General features: G+C 40.4%; 1 protein-coding gene across 1 annotated transcript in view; it reads right to left on the bottom strand.

The window, feature by feature from the left end:
• The window catches only part of LOC126484343 (trifunctional enzyme subunit alpha, mitochondrial), a 140,206-nt gene that overhangs the window by 3,781 nt on the left and 117,283 nt on the right, over positions 1-19,142 (bottom strand). The window contains exons 9-11 of the mRNA XM_050107795.1: positions 18,547-18,756; positions 17,735-17,930; positions 6,310-6,512 (exon numbers count right to left, since the gene is read on the bottom strand). Coding sequence (XP_049963752.1) covers positions 6,310-6,512; positions 17,735-17,930; positions 18,547-18,756 — 609 coding nt within the window. The remainder of the gene's footprint in view (positions 1-6,309; positions 6,513-17,734; positions 17,931-18,546; positions 18,757-19,142) is intronic.

The raw sequence follows: 19,142 nt of genomic DNA, 5'->3' as shown, positions 1-19,142 counted from the left end.
TAGAACTGTTGAGCATAGTTTTGGTGATAAGGAGTTTGAAATTTTATGGCATTAGTGATCAGTTGTGTAACATTTAACTTCATGTTCCATATTTTTATCTATCTTATTTCTATCAATATTAAGCAGAAGCAGTCAGTTTAGGGTTTACTCATCCATAATGTGTCTGGATGTGCATGTGACTACAGGTTAACGTTCACACAGCTAGCGTTTTCTGGCAGGTATATCGGCCACCAGGTGCAAGTCTTTTTAGCTGACACCACATCATTGACTTGCATGTTGATGGGGACAAAATGTTGACGAAGACAACACAACATCCAATTCCCAAGCAGAGATAATCTCTGACTCGGCTGGGAATCGAACCCGAGCCACCTGCATTGCATTCTGTCACACTGACCACTCGGCTGTGGAAGTGGGCATATAACTACATACTGGATATTTACAGATTACTAAATAACCTAAGTTGAACTGAGTAAGACCTCACCTTTTCCATCACTCACACTGATAGGGAAAACACCCTATAATCTAACAACAAAAGTAAACCATCTATGTCTTCCACATTATAGAGGCTACTAGTTTTAGTTTAAATTTATCAGTTGGGGTTAGAAGTTGGGCATAGTACTCCAAGGAGCCATGAGCAGGTCATCTGTAGGTACGGAGAGGATTACATAATTATAAGTCACAAAAATAAATTATAAACTTAACACTAGTTAACTGCAGTAGTGTTCCAGGTAAGATTTCAGAATTACTCCCACTCATTACCGGTAATAATGTACATGTAAAACTTGGATCAGATAGTTGGCTGAAAACAGAAATAAATACCAGTGAAATATTAAATTATAAACGAACAGACACCACAACAGACAAGACACCAATGATGGTTGTATATTTATTGCCATAAAAAAAACCTGTAATGTTTATTAAGCTAAATACAAAGTAGAAATTCAGATAATCTGGTAGAAGATAACTCAATGGGAACTCATTGATTTTTCCATCTTCCTTCAGAGTGGAAATGCCAATACTAATACCAGGAAGTTTCTTGGAAGGACAGAAATTGCAAAAAATGGCTTAGCCACATCCACGATAGTATTTGCTTTGCTTATCTGCACTTCAAGCAAGTAGCATGAAGTCCTACCTAACAGTCACACTCTGCAAACTACCGAGAGATGCTTGGCAGAGGGTACATCCCATTGTACCAGTTATTAGGTGTTTTTTCCTGTTCCATTCACACATGGATTCCTGTTCCATTCACATATGGAGCACGGGAAGAATGACTGATTGAATGCTTCCATGCATGCAGTAATAGTTCTACTCTTATTTTCACAATCCCTAAGTGAGTGATATGTAAAGGACTGCAGTATATTCCTAGAATCACCATTAAAGCCAATACTTGAAACTTTGTTAATAGGCTGTCTCAGGATAGTTTACATCTATCTTCAAGTGTCCTCCACTTCACTTCCTTCAGCACCTCTGCCACATTCTCCCATAGATTAAACAAACCTTCGGCTATTCATGCTGCCCTTCTCTGTATATGTTCAATATGCCGTGTTAGTCCTATTTGGTATGGGTCCCACACACTTCCGCAATATTCTAGGATGGGTTGCATGAGTAATTTACAGGCATTCTCCTTTGTAGACTGATTGCACTTACCCTGTACTCTATCAATTAACCGAAGTCTACCACCCGCTTCACCCATGAATGAGCCTCTGTGATCATTCCATTTAATATACCAACAGTGTGTTAACCCATGTATTTGTAAGAGTTGGCCAATTCTAACAATGGCTCATTGATATTTTAGTCATAGGATATTGTGTTTTTTTCCATTTGGTGAAGTGCACAATTTTACATTTCTGAACGTTGAAGCAAGATGCCAATCTTGAAATCTTTGAAATCTTATCAAGCAAGATCTGACTTAATATTTATGCAGCTTCTTTCAAATAGTACTTCATTATAGAGAACTGCATTATCTGCAAAATGCCTCATGTTACTACTAATATGGTCTGCCAGATCATTAATATACAACATCATCTTACGATGACTGTCCATCCAAGATGACATGCTGCGTCCTCCCTACCAAACGTCCTCAAATCCAGCAACAAACTTCAATTGATACCCCGTATGATTGAACTTTTGACAACAAGCACAGGAAATCAAGGAATTCTGCAGCTACCTGACTGCCTTGATCCAAAGCTTTCAGTACGTCATGTGAGGAAAAAGCAAGTTGGGTTTACATGATCAAAGTTTTCGGAATTAATGCTGGTTGGCAATGAAGTGGTCATTCTGTTCATGATACATCATTATGTTTGATCTCAGAATATGTTCTAAGATTCATTACAACATCATCTTACGATGACTGTCCATCCAAGATGACATGCTGCATCCTCCCTATCAAACGTCCTCAAATCCAGCAACAAATTTCAATTGATACCCCATATGATTGAACTTTTGACAACAAGCACAGGAAATCAAGGAATTCTGCAGCTACCTGACTGCCTTGATCCAAAGCTTTCAGTACGTCATGTGAGGAAAAAGCAAGTTGGGTTTACATGATCAAAGTTTTCGGAATTAATGCTGGTTGGCAATGAAGTGGTCATTCTGTTCATGATACATCATTATGTTTGATCTCAGAATATGTTCTAAGATTCTACAACAAATTGATGTCAAGAATATTGGACAATAGTTTTGCGGATCACTTCTATTACCCTTCTTGTAGACCAGTAAGACCTGTGCTTTTTTCCAAGAACTGCGCAGTTTTTTGTTCAAGGGATCTACAATAGATTATAGAGAGAAGAGCAGCTAACTCAGCCGCAAATTCAGTATAGAATCTCATAGCGATTCCACTGAGGCCTCGAGCTCTGTTCAATTCAAACAATTTCAGCTGTTTCTCAACATCCCTGACACTAATACTTATTTCATTCATCTTTTCAGTGGTAAGAGAATTAAATTGGGGCAAATCTCCTGGGCTTTCCTTTGCAATGGAACATTTGAAAATAGAGTTAAGCATTCTCCCTTCTAATAACATTCCATATTGATTTGATTTTATTGCCAGAGTTGTTAATTTCTTCTGTAACATACATATTTCTTGATTTCCTTACAACTTTTCTCAGTATGTTACCACAATTATTCTAGTGTAAAACTACTTCTGGATCTTTACTAGTTCTTGCTGTCTCATACAGTTAACTGGAAAAGGTTGTTGCAGCAGGATGGGTGGCAGCCTGAGATGGTAAAGCCCATTGCTTGGGATACCATGTGCTAGACAGGATTTTACAAAGAAGATGTGTAACTGGAGTTTTGGAAGGACAAAGCAGAGAATTGACAGAGGTAGAATGAGCAGGTTTCATGGCTGGATGGTTGAGAGACAAATGGAATAACTGAAAATTTGGTAAAAAAAGAGTTCACAACAAGAAGGTGAAGATTTACAGTTGAGGTGTTATAACAAAAATAAAAGGTAGCTGCTATAAAGAGGGCTGTGTAGGAAGTTCAGAAAATGTTGTATAGAAGTAGAAAGTAGCGGGCGCGCTTGTAAGTAAGTTTGACAGCAAACTGATGTGTGTGACAGTAAGAAATACAAGCGACCGTAAACACACACACACGCAGTCTGCAAACAGTTAAGTTGGTTTGCATGAGCTGATAGAGGACATGTTGCTGTGAGAACAGGGAGTTGTAGCACACCAGTATTTAGTGTGGTGCACCTCTACAGAAGCAGGTGTTCAAATTTTGCAACAGAGGGTTGCCACTGTGTGTTTTGAAGGCACATACATAAGTCAGCTGTGCATTCTCAGGAGCTCAGTTCATCAGCACACCTTATGATGGCAACATGTCTGATAGCCGAAATATTGTACCCATTGGGCATTATGAACTAGCAGTAAACCTGTGGACTGCTTGATCAAATGTCAGATCTGTAAGTCAACTGTGTAATTGTTTTATTGAGCAACAAAATGAAGGGAAGTTACATCAGTTTGTAGCAAGCTGACATATTTGTGAGCTCTCTCACAGCCATCAACCCTCTATAGATCATTTAATAACATCACATGGTATAATTAGTGGAATGGCATAGCAGGTCCACAGTTTCAAGAAAATACAACAAGGCAACCAGTGATTAATTCAACAACAATCTATCATCAGAATTTTTTTTTTATTTCACTTCGACACACTACATTTCTGAATGGCTTCCTGCTCAACTAGTCTTTGTATCTTATGTATTTTACTCTGCATCTCACAAATCTATAACCAATTACAATACAAAAATGGTTTTGTTTCTGTGTTATTTGATGAAATGCACCAGGTTTTATTTTTAGTTTCATTTGGTCCTTGCCAAGAATATTTTATTTTTAACACTGTAGCAAAAAATACGATTGATACTTACCATGCAGGATACACATTAAGATGCAGACAGGCACAATTAAAAGACATTTACATAAAGCTAACAACCACAGCCATCATCAGCAAAAGAGAAACACACACTATTCATACACACAAGCAAGCATGCCTCATGCACACATGACTGCCAACTCCAGCATCTCGGGCCAGAATGCCGACATTTCAGCCCAAGATGCTGGAGTTCCCAGTCATGCGTGCAAGAGGTGTGCTTGCTTGTGTGTATGAATGGTGTTTTTTTCTCTTTTGCTGATGAAGGCTGTGGACAAAAGCTTTATGTAAGTGTCTTAATTGTGCTTGTCTGCAACTTAACATGTCTTCGTTATAGTAAGTAGCAATTTATCTTTTCCTACATTGTTGATATTCTTACCTGGAGTTTCCATTGTTCTATATTCTTTTTACTTTCTTTAGAAAGACTGTGTCAAGCACAAAACTTGTTATATGAAAATTCTACTTATTTCTGGTATCATAACAAACGTTTTCTACTGAAAAATTTTTCTTTAGTTTTTGTCCTACTTTACCATTAAAAGTGCTTAGCGTAGTCTTATAGTGTGATTTGTTGTTAATCATTAGCTTCCGTAACTTTTCACATAGGTCTGTTTTCAGAATGTTAGTGTTTTGTTGTACAGACTTTATAGTTCACATGGAATATCTTTTATTTATTTTTGAAACAAGCCCTGCTGCTCTATCCAAGGTTTCCTGAACATCTAGTATTTATCGTAATTTCCTTGTTCACAATGAAGTTTATCCCAAAATTTCCTCACTGTCCTGTTACTCTGTAATACAATACATCATCAATTTTAATTCATTTTTTTTTTCTTTCCCCACTCCAATACTGATAATCTTACTACAAGCTACTTGATCTTATATAACTCCTCTTCCAACTCTATTAACTTACCTTCATATATTCTTCCAGTAGTTAATTATCGCTATAATAAGTGTGAGCACTTGGTCTCCCAAGGTGTGTGTTATTATCTATTCAGACAAACTTAATGTAGTAAGGTACGGGAGCCTTTCAAAATCAGATGGTCATAGTATCATCCATAAAACATCAAGTCAAGATGGTTTATTGATGAACTCACCATTCTTTATGCAGTGTAAGTTTGTGAGAAACCTACCCACATTTGTTCCCATTCAAGTGATGCATTAACATTTTAAGTACTATCATCTGCATGGCATGAAATGTCTGGATTGGACATTCATATCTAACCCAATTAGTTATCTTAATCATCAAATGCAAGCAATTAAAGCTCCTCCCTCCTCAGCCTAGTTCTTAGTTGACACCTTTTACTATGCTAAATCCATCTAACAAATAAAAAGAAAGAATTTAAAAATGCAGCAAATCATCTTTTCATGGTTATCTGTTGAAGCAATGTTCACTTCCGAATGACAAATTGTAAGTCTGTTTTCACTGTCAATCAAGATTCATATTGCAATTGTCCTTTGCAGTCTAGTACATGCTTCCTTGCACAGTTTAAGTGGACCCAAGTCTCATTCAGATCCCTAATCGACCAACTGCAATTCCCTTTCCTGACTATTCCCATTTTTCTCAGAAATCTACACCTAGCTGCTACAATATCTGCTATTTCCATGTGAACATCTTTCACTGTTGTATCCTTTGTAACTGAATACAATACTTAAAGTTCTGCCTTTCACTTAAAGTTCTGCCTTTCAAATTTTATCCTCTTGTGAAGCCAGTTGTAACATTCAAGGTATCTGTCACCTTTTAGTGTGTGGGCATACTCTCCATGAACATAGAATTATAAACAGTATAGTGAACAATGTTCTCCTAGAAAAGGTCCCAGTCACTTGGCAGGCTTTCTTCCATACACATGAGAATTAACAGTGTATAGCTTTTTGAACAACGGTTCTACTTATTTTCAGTTAGAAAATTACAGAGGGTGGATATTTAATAGAAATTAAATAGAAACTTACAGGATTGGCTAAGATGTTTTCTTGCAAACAGAGAACTGCTTCATTCACAAATCTTGACACCATTCGCAACTGCTGGTCTTCAGTTTCTGTGGAACCTTTAGGTTCAAGTTTGTATCTTTGAATAATGTTTTTCGCTTCTTCATTCATATCCCTATCCTTTCGCCCTGGTTCATAAATGTAGCATCCTTTCCCAGACTTGCGGCCTGCAAATGATGGAAGCACATTTCCTCAAAACCTTTAAAAATGTACTTCAAACTTTTATATTTTGCATTTGTCGTTAGCGCTTAACAGTAATTAATGTAAAAGAATATCACAAAATGAAATGTTAATGAACAAAATGTTATTCAAGAGGAAATTATAACTTAATTACAGTAAGTACACTTGTTAACATTCACAAAGTTAGATGGTGTAAACTATTCTTCCTATACAATCTCAAGCTATAAATTAGGAAAAGAAAAAGAAAACTAACACACACTTTTGCAATAGACTTGGGGCATACTATAGGAAAAGTGCAAAATCTGAAACAACTACAAAAATTAAGAGCCTCCAGAAAAAAGATTCTTGCCATAACTTCGTAAAATAACTAGATCGCCAGCTAATGTGGTATTAATAGCAAATGAGAGAAAGTTACTAGAGTAATTCAGACATATATATTACTCTAAGGATTGTAACAAAGTCTTATGAACCAGAAATTCTCAAGTTTATGAAAAACTTCAATACGATTGATACTTACCATGCAGGATACACATTAAGATGCAGACAGGCACAATTAAAAGACATTTACATAAAGCTAACAACCACAGCCATCATCAGCAAAAGAGAAACACACACTATTCATACACACAAGCAAGCATGCCTCATGCACACATGACTGCCAACTCCAGCATCTCGGGCCAGAATGCCGACATTTCAGCCCAAGATGCTGGAGTTCCCAGTCATGCGTGCAAGAGGTGTGCTTGCTTGTGTGTATGAATGGTGTTTTTTTCTCTTTTGCTGATGAAGGCTGTGGACAAAAGCTTTATGTAAGTGTCTTAATTGTGCTTGTCTGCAACTTAACATGTCTTCGTTATAGTAAGTAGCAATTTATCTTTTCCTACATTGTTGATATTCAGCCTTACAATTTTAGAAGGGGAAAGTAAGCTGAAGGCATGAACTGAAGTTTGTGTTACCTATACTGCTACAGTGGTGTAATGGCTAGCACATCTGCCTAGTCGAGTTCCTCTCAGTCATAGTACAAAATTTAATTCATTTCTTCAGCTTCTGTCAGCATAGATACACAATATTATTACTGGAAGCTTGTTTCCTTTTTAAAACTCTTTAGTTTTTATTACTTTTTGTTACCCTCATGAAGGAGGCCTTTCCACAGCCTCTTTCAGACAGTCCAACAGAACTGTATGTGTTGCAGATCTGCTGTTATTTCAGATAGAAATTATACTGCAAAGTGTTAAGGAATTTACAAAAATCCTGAGAAATTAACATTTCTTATGTTATCAGCCTATTCATGTCCCAAAAATAATTTACTGATAATACTATAAATGATCTCTTTGTCAAAGTGGTTGGTTGGTCGGTTGTCTTAAAGGAGGGGGGAAAGGGACCAAACTGCGAGGTCATCGGTCCTTGTTCCTGGTAAAATAATTACAAAAGGGAAAGAAGAAAAGAAAGGAGAAGTACAGTACAAGAACAGGAGAATGGAAGAACCAGAAGAATGAAAGAAGGACAACCAACACTACTATGGACAAAACAGGAAAAAAATCACAGAGAGAAGCAAGAAACAGGTTGAAGGAATAAAAAGGAAAAGCCAGCCACTCAGTGACACATTAAAATGTTCAGCCTAAAAGCATTAGAGTGGAGAACACAAAGGGACAAAGGACATGCACGAAAATTTATACAGGGTGTTACAAAAAGGTACGGCCAAACTTTCAGGAAACATTCCTCACACACAAAGAAAGAAAATATGTTATGTCGACATGTGTCCGGAAACGCTTACTTTCCATGTTAGAGCTCATTTTATTACTTCTCTTCAAACCACATTAATCATGGAATGGAAACACACAGCAACAGAACATACCAGCGTGACTTCAAACACTTTGTTACAGGAAATGCTCGAAATGTCCTCCGTTAGCGAGGATACATGCATCCACCCTCCATCGCATGGAATCCCTGATATGCTGATGCAGCCCTGGAGAATGGCGTATTGTATCACAGCCGTCCACAATACGAGCACAAAGAGTCTCTACATTTGGTACCAGGGTTGCGTAGACAAGAGCTTTCAAATGCCCCCATAAATGAAAGTCAAGAGGGTTGAGGTCAGGAGAGCGTGGAGGCCATGGAATTGGTCCGCCTCTACCAATCCATCGGTCACCGAATCTGTTGTTGAGAAGCGTACGAACACTTCGACTGAAATGTGCAGGAGCTCCATCGTGCATGAACCACATGTTGTGCCATACTTGTAAAGGCACATGTTCTAGCAGCACAGGTAGAGTACATACTGACGAAAGTAAAATGAGCTCTAACATGGAAATTAAGCATTTCCGGACACATGTCCACATAACATCTTTTCTTTATTTGTGTGTGAGGAATGTTTCCTGAAAGTTTGGTCGTACGTTTTTGTAACACCCTGTATAGAATGATAAAACCCACCATCATGTATAAAATGTAAAACTAAAAAGCTGATGAGGCGTTGTCAGCTAAAATTAATGGCAAAGAGTCTGGTAACTGAAGAGTCCATTGCAGGGCAGCCAAAGGAGGACAGCTCACCAAGATATGGGCCACTGTCAGCCAGGCGCCGCACCAACACTGAGGTGGGCCATCATGGTGCAGGAGGTAGCCGTGTGTCGCCCAAGCATGCCCAATGCGGAGCTGACAGAGAACCACAGAGTCCCTGCGAGAGACCTGCGTGGAGGTCTTCCACATGTTCACAGTCTACTTAATGGCAGGCAGTCTGTTGTGTTTACTGAGGTTATGCCATTCCTCCTCCCAAAGCCGAAAAACCTTGAGGCGTAGTACTGAACACATGTCAGTTGCCGTGAAGCTGATCTCCATAAGCAGTTTCCGCATAGCCTGTTGGCAAGTTCGTTGCCTGGGATTTTGATGTGACCTGGGGTCCACACAAACACCACTGAACGACAGGACCATTCCAGGGCATAGGTAACTCCTGGATGGTCACTACCAAAGGATGACGACGGAAGCACTGGTCGACAGCTTGTAGGCTGCTCAAGGAGTCAGTGCACAGAACAAACAACTCCCCAGGGCATGAACGGATGTGCTCAAGAGCACAAAATATAGCCACTATCTTGTCAGTGAAAAAACTGCAGCCATTGGGAAAGGAATGCTGTTCAGTATGTCCTCTATGGACATGTGCGAAGCCAACATGATCATCAGCCATCGAGCCGTCTGTGTGAAACCACTTCATGGCCTCAGTACATGTGAGGAATCGAGAGGAAGTAGCAGCGGAGAGCCGCAGGGTTAACTGAGTCCTTAGGGCCATGTGAAAGGTCCAAGCAAAGCCGTGGTCTAGATAAGCACCATGGAGGTGTACGAGAATGGACCTCGAGTACAGGTGATAAAGACAAGGACTCCAGTTTGGCAAGAAGGGATCAGACACAAACTGCAATTGGAACCACTGACTTGGGCCACCGATGCCGGAGATGAACTGCTGTGGGTGGTAAAAGGAGACAGTTATTTGGATGCGCAGGAGAACTACAAACGTATGCAGTATAACTGGCTAGCAGTTGTGCACACCTAACCTGCAATGGAGGGACTCCGGGCTCCACCGGGAAGCTCGTCACTGGACTCATCCTAAAAGCTCATGCCACTAGGCAACCACCACAGTGGTGCACTGGGTCGAGTAAATGTAACGCCACCGAACCACAAACTAGGCTCCCATAGTGCAAGTGGGAATGAACAAGGGCTCTATAGAGCTGCAGCGGTGTAGAGTGATCTGCATCCCGGTTGGTGTTGCTCAGGCAGTGTAAGGCACTGAGATGCTGCCAGCACTTCCACTTAAGCTGACAAAGCTGAGGAACCCAAGTCGATTGGGTGTTGAAAACCAGTCCTAAGAATTGGTATGTCTCCACTACAGTGAGTGGATCGTCAGTAAGGTAAAGTTCTGGTTCCAGATGAACGGTATGATGCCGACAGAAGTGCAGAACACACAACTTTGTGCCCGGAAAATGGAAACCGTGGGCTAGAGCCCATGTCTGCGCCTTGTGGATGGCACTTTGTAGGTGCCGCTCAGCAACACAAGTACTGGTGGAGCAGTACGAAATACAGAAGTCGTCAGCATACAGAGAAGGTGAGATGGACGGCCCTACAGCTGCTCAGCTGATGCTAGACCATTAATAGCCACTAAAAATAGAGACACTCAATACAGAGTGCTGCGAGAACCCATTCTCCTGGATATAGTGGGACACGGGAAGTATGAAACAACAGGAAATTTTGGATAAAAATCAGGAGCAGACCTTGGAGATCCTACTTGTATAATTTGGCAAGGATATGATGTCGCCAGGTTGTGTCATACGCTTTTTGTAAATCAAAAAAGATGGCAACCATGTATTTGCATCTGGAAAAAGCTGTTCGGATGGCAGACTCGAGGGACACAAGATTATCAGTGGTAGAGCAACCCTGACAGAAGCTGCCCTGACATGGAGCCAGTAGGCCACACGACTCCAGGACCCAACCCAACTGCCGACACACCATACATTCCAGCAGCTTACAAAGAAAGTTGGTGAGGCTGATGGGCCAATAGCTATCCACATCAAGCGGGTTTTTACCAGGTTTGAGCACCAAAATGATGGTGCTCTCCCTGCATTGCGATGGAAAGACGCCATCACACCAGATCTGGTTGGAGGTGACAAGGAGATGCCACTTGTAGTCAGATGAGAGATGTTTAATCAAGTGACTGTGGATCCGATCTGGCCTAGGAGCAGTATCAGGATGATGTGCAAGGGCACTGAGGAGCTCCCACTCTGTAAATGGGGAGGAAGGTGAAGTATGACACCCAATGGTCAAGACTTATCTCTACCAACACTCCAGCTTCCATTGTTTGATAAGTTGGCGAATGTGGGCACGGAGCTGTTTAAAGGCTATGAGGTGCTCCAGGGAAGGGTGCCACTTATGCTGCAGTAGAGTTTGCCGACGCTCCTTAATTGTTTCAGTGACTTCTGGTGACCACTAAGGGACTGCCTTTTCCCAGGAGCACCCTAAAGAGCAAGGGATCACGTTTTCTGCCACAGAAACAATTGTTGTTGTCACCTGCTCAACTACCACATTGATGTTACCGTGTTGGGGAGATTCAACGGTGACAGCAGAGGTAGAAGTTTCCCAGTCTGTATTGTTTAAACCCCATTTGGGCAGGTGTCCATGGGCCTGACACTGGAGCAGTGACAGCAAGATGGGAAAGGGGTCACTACCGTACAGGTCATCATGTGCTCTCCAGTGGATAAATGGGACAAGTCCTGGGCTGCAAATTGATAAATCAATGGCTGAGTAACTACCATGAGCCACACTGAAAAATGTGGCAGCCCAAGTATTTAGGAGACTGAGAAATGTAAATTTTCATCATCTTTGCCTCAGCCAGTAAGCACAGTACTACCTCACAAGGGGCTTTTGGCGTTAAAATCTCCCTTAAGTAAGGAAGGTTTAGTGAGTTGATTGATCAGTGCAGCTAATACATTCAGGGGTACTGCACCATCTGGAGGAAGACAGTTATTTCCTGTGTCGTCCTTACTTTGACAGCCACAGCCTCAAGAGGGGTTTGAAGGGGCACAGTTTCACCACATACTAAGTTTAGGACATGAACACAAACTCCACCTGACACACTACTATAGTGGCTACGGTTCCTGTAATATCCCTTATAGCCACGGAGGGCAGAGGTCCACATTGCTGGGAACCAGGTTTCCTGGACGGCAATGCAGAAAGCAGGTGTAAAGCTTAACAGTTGCCGTAGCTCAGCTAGGTGGTGGACAAAACCGCCACAATTCCACTGGAGGATGATGTCATCGTGAGACTGGGAAGGAATGGAACATTCAATGAGGCAGTTTACTCCTCAGAGTCACCTGCTGCCTCAGACTTATTGCCTGAGCAGACTATATCCATTGTGTCTGAGGATGTGGCGAAATCTAAGTCCTCAGCTGATGCCTCACCCCCAGACACAGAGCTGGTAGATAGCAGCGATGTGGGTGCCACCGCAATTCCCTTGGTCTTGGGGATCATCTTTTTCGATTTTTCTCACTGCTCCTTGGGTTTCCCTGTCTGGGAGGACTTCACTGATTCAGTCTCCGGGACTGAGGATGGGCGTGAAGCCCTACGACCAGTTGCTTTTGTGCTCTTCAGCGACTGGTGGGTGTCATCTTTTCCACTAGCAGAAACCTGGGAATGGAGTGACCCAAGGGACCCCTTACTAGCGAGAGGAGCTGAAGAAGACTCCCACTTCTCCGGCACAGAAGTGGGGACTGATATCTCCAATGGTTGGGAGGGTGTTGCTCCCGAAGTAGGTGGTCCAGGAGCAACAGGGAGGGAAGTGCCCCCCACCCGCAAGGAGGCAGGTGTAGTCTCCGACTCTGAGAGGTGACTGGGGTTGGAGGAGCTGATGGGGCTAGAACTGTTGTAGCACTGATGTAAGGCAATGCCATACGTACAGGATGTAGGCATTCAAATTTCCTCTTAGCCTCAGCATACGTCAGTTGGTCCAGGGTCTTGTACTCCATCATTTTACTTTCTTTCTGGAGAATCCTGCAGTCAGGTGAGCAAGGCGAATAGTGATCTCTGCAGTTGACACAGATGGGAGGCGGGGAACATTGAGTATTGGGATGTGATGGGTGTCCACAATCTCGATATGTGACACTGGAAGCACAGAGGGAAGACATAGGTCAAACTTCCAGCATTTAAAGCACCACATTGGGGGAGGGATATAGGGCTTTATATCACAGAGGTAGACCACCACTTTAACCTTCTCGAGTAATGTATCACCCTCGAAGAGCAAGTTGATGGCACCAGTGGCAACCTGATTATCTCTCGGATCCCGGTGGACATGCTGAATGAAATGAACACCTCACCACTCTAAATTAGCGTGCAGCTCATCATCAGACTGAAAAAAAAGGGTCACTATGAAATATGATACCCTGAACCATATTTAGCTCTTATGGGGCGTGATGGTTACAGAAACATCCCCCAGGTTTTCACAAGCGAGTAACACCCGTGACTGGGCAGAGGATGCTATTTTGATCAAGACTGACCCAGATTTCATTTTGGACAAGCTCTCCAGCTCCCCAAACTTGTCCTCTGAATGCTCAACAGAAAACTGAGGCTTAATCATCATGAAAGATTCCCCATCAGCTCTCAAACATACAAGGTACCGGTGAGAATAACGGCCGCTGCCATCCTTAGTCTGACGTTCCTCCCATGATGTGTCCAGGGAGGGGAACGATTTGGGGTCGTACTACTGTGCGTTGAATAGAGCCCACGAATGCTTTGAGACTGCTGGTGTTTGACCACCAGCAAGAGATGATGTATTGTGCTTCACCATGTGTCATCTGTCCTGATGCCACCCACTCCAACCAGGGGCCCTCCCCACAGGCGACACCCAGCCGCAGCGAAGGCCATTGCCCAGAGTCCCAATGCTCCAGAGTGACAGGCATCTACTCCTTGGCATACATGGGGAGTAACAGCACAGGCATCAGCAGAGTGATCCCTGTGTGATCTGGGGGCTACAACCAACAGGGTACGTGGCAACCCCACCAAAACGGACTGGCTACTGTGCTGGATATCAGGTGCAACCAAGCAAACAAGTCCATTATCATCACTAGTGTAGAAAACGACACTGCACAGTTCATGGAAAAAATATGCACCCAGGAGGATGACCTCGCCCAACAGTTGGAGAATGTGCAGAAGTGCAGATCCATGCTGACGAAGCATGTGTAATAGGTCTCAACGCATGATTGACACAATGCACCATGTAAGGCGCCCTTCCCCAACTGGCTCGCTCTTCGGGAAAATTTTGAAAAATGGAAGTTAATCCCTACAGGGGGCCCTCACACAAAGGCCAAAACATGTGAGACTCCTTTTAGTCGCCTCTTACGACATGCAGGAACACCTCAGGCCTATCCTAATCCCTGGACCCGCAAGGGGGTGTCAAAGTGGCCATACATGAAAAATTTGCATGCTAATAATTACTTTGTTGCTTATTCTTTGAGTTGCGCCATTCATCTGGTCCAATTTATCACATTCTATCTGATTACTGTAAACTACTGCTTTCTACATTTTCTCTAGTTTCCTATTCCTTACAGTCCACTATTAGGTCACTGCCAGTTTTATTTATGAAATCTTTCACCCATCCCCTCACCCTGAAATTGTATTGTATTGACTTATTTTTCTCTCATCCTAAGTTCAGGGTGTGTATGCAGACAAGAAAACTTCCCAGATTTTCCCTGGATTTACAGGTTAAAAATACACTTCTTCCAGGTGAAAATACACTTTTTCTGTGTTAAGTGACAATATTTTTTCCCTCAAAACAATAAAACTTACCAATCCTTTGAAAGGTTAACATCTTATACACCAGCATAGAGCTTACCGGCACTTTAGAAAACGAACCCCCCCGCACCCCCACCCCCCCAAAAAAACAAAAAAAAAAAACTTTTGGAAAAATCTTTGATGTACAATAACATGTACACTGCATATTTTCATATTATGATACTGCGTATTTTCATATTACAAAATTATATATTTGAATTCCACCATACACAGCACATTAGTTTCTGAAGCATTGAAATCAAGATTGAGATGCACTTTCAGAAGCCAATCATAGTTCGCGTCACATGATTTCACCAGCCGATGACAGCAGATATTCAGAGCACAGAACCTGTGATGTAGCCAGCCAATAGCAACATCGCTGTTAAGTAGAACAAACACACAAATTGGAAAAGTTGATGGATTAAATATATATGCATAGTATAGCTACGAGAAAATCTATGCTTTCACTTTTCAGATCATCAGTCAAATGTTCCAGTGAAATTTTAAATAATGACATAAGTGTCTGGTCTTCTGGGCTCAAAATTATTGTGTGTGTCTGGCCCTCAGAGTGTTAAGCTATAACTAAGAATCGTACACACTGTCATTTAAGAAATTCAAATCATGTTCACACACATAGCAATTTATCTTGTGTAAAATGAAATTTACTTTGAAAGTAACACTTTTCAAACCACCATTTGCAATATTTTCTCACAAATGTTAGAATTCAATTCAGAAGTTGTCAGAGAGCACCATAAAACACACATTACTGTGTGGGCAGCTATGATGATGTAGGAAGCCCTTATGTTCTTATGTATATAACATTAAGAGATCTTACATTATATCATAAATGAAAAAGGATATCAGAGGATACTCAAAGAGCATCGGAATTTCGTAAACCATACAAAAATGCATAATTTGCCTTAAAGTGCACACTCATATGTCCAGATGCACAAAGTAGTAGGCCCCAACCTGACATTAAGCTTTTCAGTGTGGTTTTCGGGATACAAATTTTCTTGGAGTAACAGTACTGCACTATCTCATGTTTGGTTCTTTGTTACAGTGTAATAGCATATGTACCAGAAGATGAAAATGTGCATTTGAAATTCAGCAAACAGTTGACACTAGCCAACAATGTTTCAAATAAACTGACTATCTTTGCGGAAAAGGTTAATGAAAGTCAAATTTCTTTTGCAAATTGACAAAAGTCACTTCATTGTTCTGCATGGCAATTAATGCCAGACTGCCAAAAACCTAGAAATAAAATGAAATTGGAAAAGTGATACTAACAACACATTTTAGCCTACCATAATTATGTGAATGTATTTTAAATCACTTGATAGTTCCCAGCCAGAGAAATCTGTTTTGTTTTCATTTGGCATGAAAGATGTAAATGAAGAGGAAACAGCAAAATCGCTACATGTAAACATGGGTCACACGGAAACTAACCCCCCTCCCCACTATCACTCAGACTGCTCTCCGCGAATCTGCTGGCTTGAGCACACCAGAAAAATTATTCTAGATAGCATTCGGCTGCCTGTTGCTATTGCAAGTACAGCAAACAACCACACTTCAAGCTGCCAGAAGTGGGAAAAGTATGGTATGGGAGAAGTATGGTACTCAAGTGAGCGTGCATATGAGCACACTGGCAACTGCTCAAACAAACCTAATGTAAACCGTTATGAGGTCACACTCATCGGAAGCAGTTTGATTTTAGAAAGTATTGCATAGTCTTCATCCTAAAGCCTTTGACATGTTTTGCTGTTGGCAGATGCTTGTGTGTGCACTGTGTTTTGTTGTCACAGATAGTGCATTTCCTCTGCAGCTTAAGTTTTATTTCGATTTTTTATAGCTGCAGTATTATTCTGCAACAACAGGCCAAAGTAAAATTTTTTGTTACGGTATCAGTTGTTACCAGCCAAAACAACAAAAATTTAACAGAAAACTAAAACAATGAAAGATTTCTGGAATTCTAAAAATTTCCCAGTTTTTCCTGTATTTCCTGGTTGTCCTGGGGTCTGTACACCCTGAAGTTACATTTCCCTTGACTAAGGTTGTAAGTGCCTTTGTGCCCTTCAGCTTATGCTTTTCAACAATTTTTTCCAAAAAACCACAGAGAGAAACAAACATCTTTGATTCTGGAACCTAGCAATTAACAGACCTTTTGGTACATGTCATTTGGTCATTTGGTAAGTGTAACATCACTCATTCTTTTTAGAGAAAGGGAGGGAGCCATTTAAGAACAAAATCTGAACTTTAATCACTCAGAAGTTTAACCACTTCTGACACCAAAATGACTGAGGTTAGAATTTAACAAACAGTATCCAAATTTGCAACAAGATAGTTTGCCATGCATATTGCAGGAAACAATTATTCATACGTACTCAGCTACCTTTACCTTTAGATCACAGTGTGGTAATACTCTGGGTTATTTTTAATGAACAATAACCCAGACCATTGCTCATTAAAGATTTTAATATTCAATGACTGATTTTCGTATGAGGAGCTACATTAACGACTCTTATATTATCCACTGATATTACACTCCAAGTCAATGAAAGTGGCATATGTAATGAAGTAAATCATTTTAAGATAACCTAAGACGATTGTAACATTTTGTGCTGTGTGTCATTTCAATCACACAACCATTAATTTCAATGAAATCAAACTTCAACTCATTGCTAAAGATCATTCAGGTACTCATGAATGCCAAATAGTGAGCCAGCTTATAATAAAGCTGTCACAGGGCACAAAGATGATAGTCTTCACAAATTAGTAATTGGAACTTTAAGTAAAAGGCAAGCTACAAAATGTTATATTAAAATGGAAGATAAGTAGTTTGTTACCTATTACAATACTATGATGCCAGGTTTCATATTTAATTATAATTAAAATAAACCACTTTTGATTAATAAATTACCCAAAAATCCCTGCTTAACCATGTCCTGGAGAACTCCAATGTCACCACCACCAAATCTTGTTCCAAATTTGCTTCCCAGGTCCTTTGCAATGTGTGATGCAACATCAACACCAACTTCATCCAGCAATGTAGCTGCACCCACAGGGAAGCCAAATGTTTTGCTAAGTTTATCTAAAGTCTTGAACTCCACACCTTCCTGAAAAGGTTAATTTAGTTTTCAAATTATTGTAAAATGTCCAATGATATGTGCAACAAATACAGTCCAAAAGCTTAAAGAACCTATAAGATTAAACAATGCTCAATTTCAAAAATCAAGTAACAAACCATAGAAGAGCAATATTAAAACCAGTAGCAAGTAACCTGTGAAATTCCTGCAAGTTCCTTTCTTTAATAAAGTGCATGCAGAACATAAATATTAGAGCAATAAAATTAAAAGCTGTACTGAAATGACAAAAATTATTATACATGAAGTACAATACTGTAACAACCAGTGAATGGGGCTACCACATTTGAACTTTTTGGAACTTAATGAAATTAAAAACAGTAATAAGTTACATACTGCCCAAAGGGATTTGCCCTGTTCTCTTAATTCCTTTGCCTTGAACTAATTATTTATCATTTTAATTTACACAAATGCTGGTTGCAGAGAAGATGTTACAACAGCTTAAACCCCTATGTGAAGATTCTGTGTTCATCAACAACATAGAAATTCCACATTACATCTATACAATCTACAAAAGGACGAGAACTTACTTTCTTCACATAATACACTGAAATTGCAATTCTGTATTAGCTATGACTTGATTATGTACCTGTAAAAGCCTTAGTGCTTCAGCTTGCATGGCTGCAAGAATTCTTGTTGTATAAAAACCTGGTCCATCTCTCACAGTTATCACCACTTTTCCCTGTTTCAGTCCAACATCAACTGCAGAAGCTGCAGTATCTTTTGAAGTCTGATCAGTTGTTATCACTTCCAATAACTGCATCTTGTCAACAGGTGAAAAGTAATGCATACCAATAACCTTGGGAAAAAAAAGGATTGACGTTACTGTCTTCTCTTTTGCTGAAAAACAAGTCAGACACTCCCACAATACATTACCCTGAATGGGTGTATATGAAAACTGAACTACAAGAAAATGAACACAAATTGTAAATATAAGATTTATTTTTCTTGTTAAACTGTTTTAACTGAAAAGTTATCAACTTTCATTCAAAATAACACAGTATTTGCTTGTATGCTGGCAAATCATACAAGAATTTTCATTGCTGGTTTTCTCTACATTTAAACAATAGAATGAATAAAAATAACCACCCAATTTACAGTCCAAGGATTTAGCAATAGGATAGCTTTAACACAGTTCAGCATACAGACACTTGGGTACACCTTTTCACACACACACACACACAC

This window comes from Schistocerca serialis, chromosome 6 (genome assembly GCF_023864345.2).
Source record: "Schistocerca serialis cubense isolate TAMUIC-IGC-003099 chromosome 6, iqSchSeri2.2, whole genome shotgun sequence".
NCBI classification, from domain to species: Eukaryota; Metazoa; Arthropoda; class Insecta; order Orthoptera; family Acrididae; genus Schistocerca; species Schistocerca serialis.
This window is presented reverse-complemented; position numbering and strand designations above follow the sequence as displayed.